Genomic DNA, 4307 nt, shown 5'->3' on the forward strand with positions numbered 1-4307 from the left:
AGATCTCTGAAATGCACTCGAACTATGTATCATTTAGTGTCTCCTTATATTACGCTGGGAAAACAGTTTTCATGGGCACAGAAATCCTAAATCATTTCAGAGTTTGCTAAATCCAATGGTTCTAACCGAGAGTCACCTTAACTTTATTGACAACACCCAAATGGATACTGTCATTAATTCGGTTATTCAATAATTGCACATAATACTTAATACTGTAGCTGTTTAGTTAGTCACATGTTCAACTATCATCAGCTGATCCAGGAAATCATTTTCTGCATGCCAGTCAAATGTGCTTCTTCATTCATTACACCGGTAAAGACAGTTATGCCGTGCTCTTCATTGGATCCAATATCCCAAACAAATCGATGTTTATAATGTGTTATTGTCTACTTGATTTACAGTAGGGTCTCATTAGTCTGTCTGGACACAGAGATACTTAGCTCATAATGTGTAGAGACCTGTTCCTTGATGGATAGGCTATTGTACAACACACAGAGCTATTTTCCTTTATTCAGGACATTTAGAATGACAACTCATTACAGAGTAGCCTAGTGGGATTATTCACAAAATTATCTGGTGATCAGGTTATGAAATGTCATCACAGACATTTTAGTTTCCATGTTTCACCTGAAATATTAAATGATTTATAGTCCTAGGTCTATGTTATTGTTAGGTGAAGTTATGGGTCCTACAGTATGTCAATGTTATTGTTAGGTGAAGTTGTGGGTCTATGTTATTGTTAGGTGAGATTATAGACCATTTTGGCATACACTTAGTGGACAAACCCTCATTGTCAGGCTGATGGAAAACTAGCCAAAGAGCATTTTACTGGTTGAAGTCGTTTTTAAATATAAAGTAGTACATTTTCGACAATAACACAAACATTATATTAATCAGGACATTCAAACGAGCCTTACAGTTATAATCAAAAGTAGTGTGAGCAACCTGTAAATGGAGGCTATTTCTGCTGTCAGCCTATGAGAACTCCCCTGAGTTTTCCCCCACGGTGGTGAATTAGTGAATAGACACAGAGCTTAATGTGAGTTTCTTTGAGTAGCTCTCCTGATCTTGAGCTGTAATATTCAGAATACATTGTGAAAACGAATCTTTCCTCCCCATTTTTTAAAATATATATATATTTTTCACCCCTTTTTTCTCCCCATTTGGTAGTTATAGTCTTGTCTCATCGCTGTAACTCCCGTACGGACTCAGGAGAGGCGAATGTCGAGAGCCATGCGTCCTCCGAAACACAACCCAACCTAGCCGCATTGCTTCTTGACACAATGCCCATCCAACCCGGAAGCCAGCAGCACCAATGTGTCGGAGGAAACACCGTACACCTGGTGACCTGGTCAGTGTGCACTGTGCCCGGCCCGCCACAGGAGTCGCTAGTGCGCGATGAGACAAGGATATCCCTGCCGGCCAAACCCTCCCCTAACCCAGACGACACTGGGCCAATTGTGCGCCGCCCCATGGGCCTCCCGGTCGCAGCCGGCATGCAACATGCAACCCTGGACTCGATCCCAGAATCTCTAGTGGCACAGCTAGCACTGCGATGTAGTGCCTTAGACCACTGCGCCACTCGGGAGGCCCTTGCTCACCATTTTTGCTCTAGGCAGATATAGTACATCCATAACTATCGGTTTCCTCATTAGCATGGAGGTGTTTCTGCAATCAAATTGCATGTGCATCGCCCTTGTCGCAATTTTAGCAAACACAGAAAGGGGCCTATATTGGAGACCAAAAGTCGCCTGGCACACTGCTTAGGATTTCAACAACTTTTACTTATTTCTAGCCTAAAATCATTGATCTTACTATTAATGTGAAAAAGAGACTAAATATGTCTATTGTTGCTCACTTGACTGTCTTAAGACAATTGTCAAGTAATTTTAACATTCATTACAGACATCATGGCTGCGCTGTTGGCATCACCTTTCACAGTGGATTTCTGCTGTTGTGGGCCTTTCACCATCTGTCTGACTTGTTCACACAGGAGAGAGACGTGACGATTGTGGATCCTCTGGGGAGCCTCAACATCATGATGCTAACGAGGCAGAGAAGAGTCTCTCCACATCAGAACACCTCAAGAAACACCAGCAGAGACCCACAGGAAAGAAACCTAACTGCTGCTCTGACTGTGGGAAACGTTGCAAATCTTCATCAGAACTTAAAATACACCAGCGAGTACACACAGGAGAGAAATCTCACCACTGTTTTGATTGTGGGAAGAGTTACTTAAGATCAGAATCACTAAAAGTACACCTGAGAAATCACACTGGAGAGAAACCTTATAGCTGTGATCAATGTGGGAAGAGTTTTACTCAGTCAAGCTGCCTGAAAACTCACCAGAGAATACACACTGGAGAGAAACCTTTTAGCTGTGATCAATGTGGGAAGAGTTTTACTCACTCAAGCTGCCTGATAGTACATCTGAGAGCACACACAGGAGAGAAACCTTACCACTGCTCTGACTGCGGAAAAAGTTTTGTTAGTTCAACAGATTTAAAATCACACCAGAAAATACACACAGTAGACAAACCTTATAACTGTTCTCAATGTGGGAAGAGTTTTAATCACTCAAGCTGGCTGATAGTACATCTGAGAGCACACACAGGAGTGAAACCTTATAGCTGTGATCAATGTGGGAAGAGTTTTGTTACATCTAGCCATCTGACTCTACACCACAGAACACACACAGGAGAGAAATCTTATAGCTGTAGTCAATGTGGGAAGAGTTTTATTCAGTCAAGCAGCCTGATATCACACCAGAGAACACACACAGGAGAGAAACCTTATAGCTGTAATCAATGTGGGAAGAGTTTTACTCAGTCAAGCAGCCTGGTATCACACCAGAGAACACACACAGGAGTGAAACCTTATTGCTGTAATCAATGTGGGAAGAGATTTACTCAGTCAAGCAGCCTGGTATCACACCAGAGAACACACACAGGAGAGAAACCTCATAGCTGTGATCAATGTCACAAGAGATACTCTGATAAAAGATCTCTGATCAAACATCAGAAAATACATGCATGAAGGAGTTGTTTCATGATATCAATGAAATGTCACAATGTAGAATGTTTTAACATTGTAGTAGGAGTATTTTAATTAATAATGTTACAATGTAGAACCCAAATTGTTTTCCCCCTGTTCTATGAGCCTCATCAGTAGAAAAATCTTTGTACTTTGCTCTGTTCATCTTTCCCTCGATCCTGACTATTCTGCCAGTCCCTGCCACTGAAAAACATCCCCACAGCATGATGCTTCACCGTAGGGATGGTGCCTGGTTTCTTCCAGATGTGACGCTTGGCATTCAGGCCAAAGAGTTTAACCTCTTACATCTAGATGTTCCGCTAGCGGAACGTCTGCTCCAATATCCAATGATGGGCGGGGCGCGAAATACAAACTCCTCTAAAATCCGAAAACTTCCACTTTTCAAACATATGACTATTTTACAGCTATTTAAAGACAAGACTCTCCTTTATCTAACCACACTGTCCGATTTCAAAAAGGCTTTACAGCGAAAGCAAAACATTAGATTATGTCAGCAGAGTACCCAGCCAGAAATAATCAGACACCCATTTTTCAAGCTAGCATATAATGTCACAAAAAACAAAACCACAGCTAAATGCAGCACTAACCTTTTATGATCTTCATCAGATGACACACCTAGGACATTATGTTATACAATACATGCATGTCTGTTCAATCAAGTTCATATTTATATCAAAAACCAGCTTTTTACATTAGCATGTGACGTTCAGAACTAGCATTCCCACCGAACACTTCCGGTGAATTTACTAAATTACTCACGATAAACGTTCACAAAAAGCATAACAATTATTTTAAGAATTATAGATACAGAACTCCTCTATGCACTCGATATGTCTGATTTTAAAATAGCTTTTCGGATGAAGCACATTTTGCAATATTCTAAGTACATAGCCCGGCATCACAGGGCTAGCTATTTAGACACCCAACCAGTTTAGCCTTCACCAAAATCACATTTCCTATAAGAAAAATGTTATTACCTTTCCTGTTCTTCGTCAGAATGCACTCCCAGGACTTCTACTTCAATAACAAATGTTGGTTTGGTCCCAAATAATCAATCGTTATGTTCCAACAACGACGTTTTGTTCGTGCGTTCTAGACACTATCCCTATGGTATATCACGGTCACGAGCATGGCGCAGAAAGTGACAAAAAAATTCTAAATATTCCATTACCGTACTTCGAAGCATGTCAACCGCTGTTTAAAACCAATTTTTATGCAAAATAGAAAAGCGATAATATTCCGACCGGGAATCT

General features: G+C 41.0%; 1 protein-coding gene across 1 annotated transcript; it reads left to right on the plus strand.

Moving 5' to 3' along the window:
• Nucleotides 1-2256: 2256 nt before the first annotated feature.
• Nucleotides 2257-2919, plus strand: LOC115149695 (zinc finger protein 180-like; the record flags this gene model as incomplete). Its single annotated transcript, XM_029692613.1, has 1 exon — nucleotides 2257-2919. A coding segment is annotated over one exon (663 nt), but the record flags the coding sequence as incomplete, so codon positions are not given.
• Nucleotides 2920-4307: the final 1388 nt, after the last annotated feature.

Source organism: Salmo trutta, chromosome 15 (assembly GCF_901001165.1).
Source record: "Salmo trutta chromosome 15, fSalTru1.1, whole genome shotgun sequence".
Lineage (NCBI taxonomy): Eukaryota > Metazoa > Chordata > Actinopteri > Salmoniformes > Salmonidae > Salmo > Salmo trutta.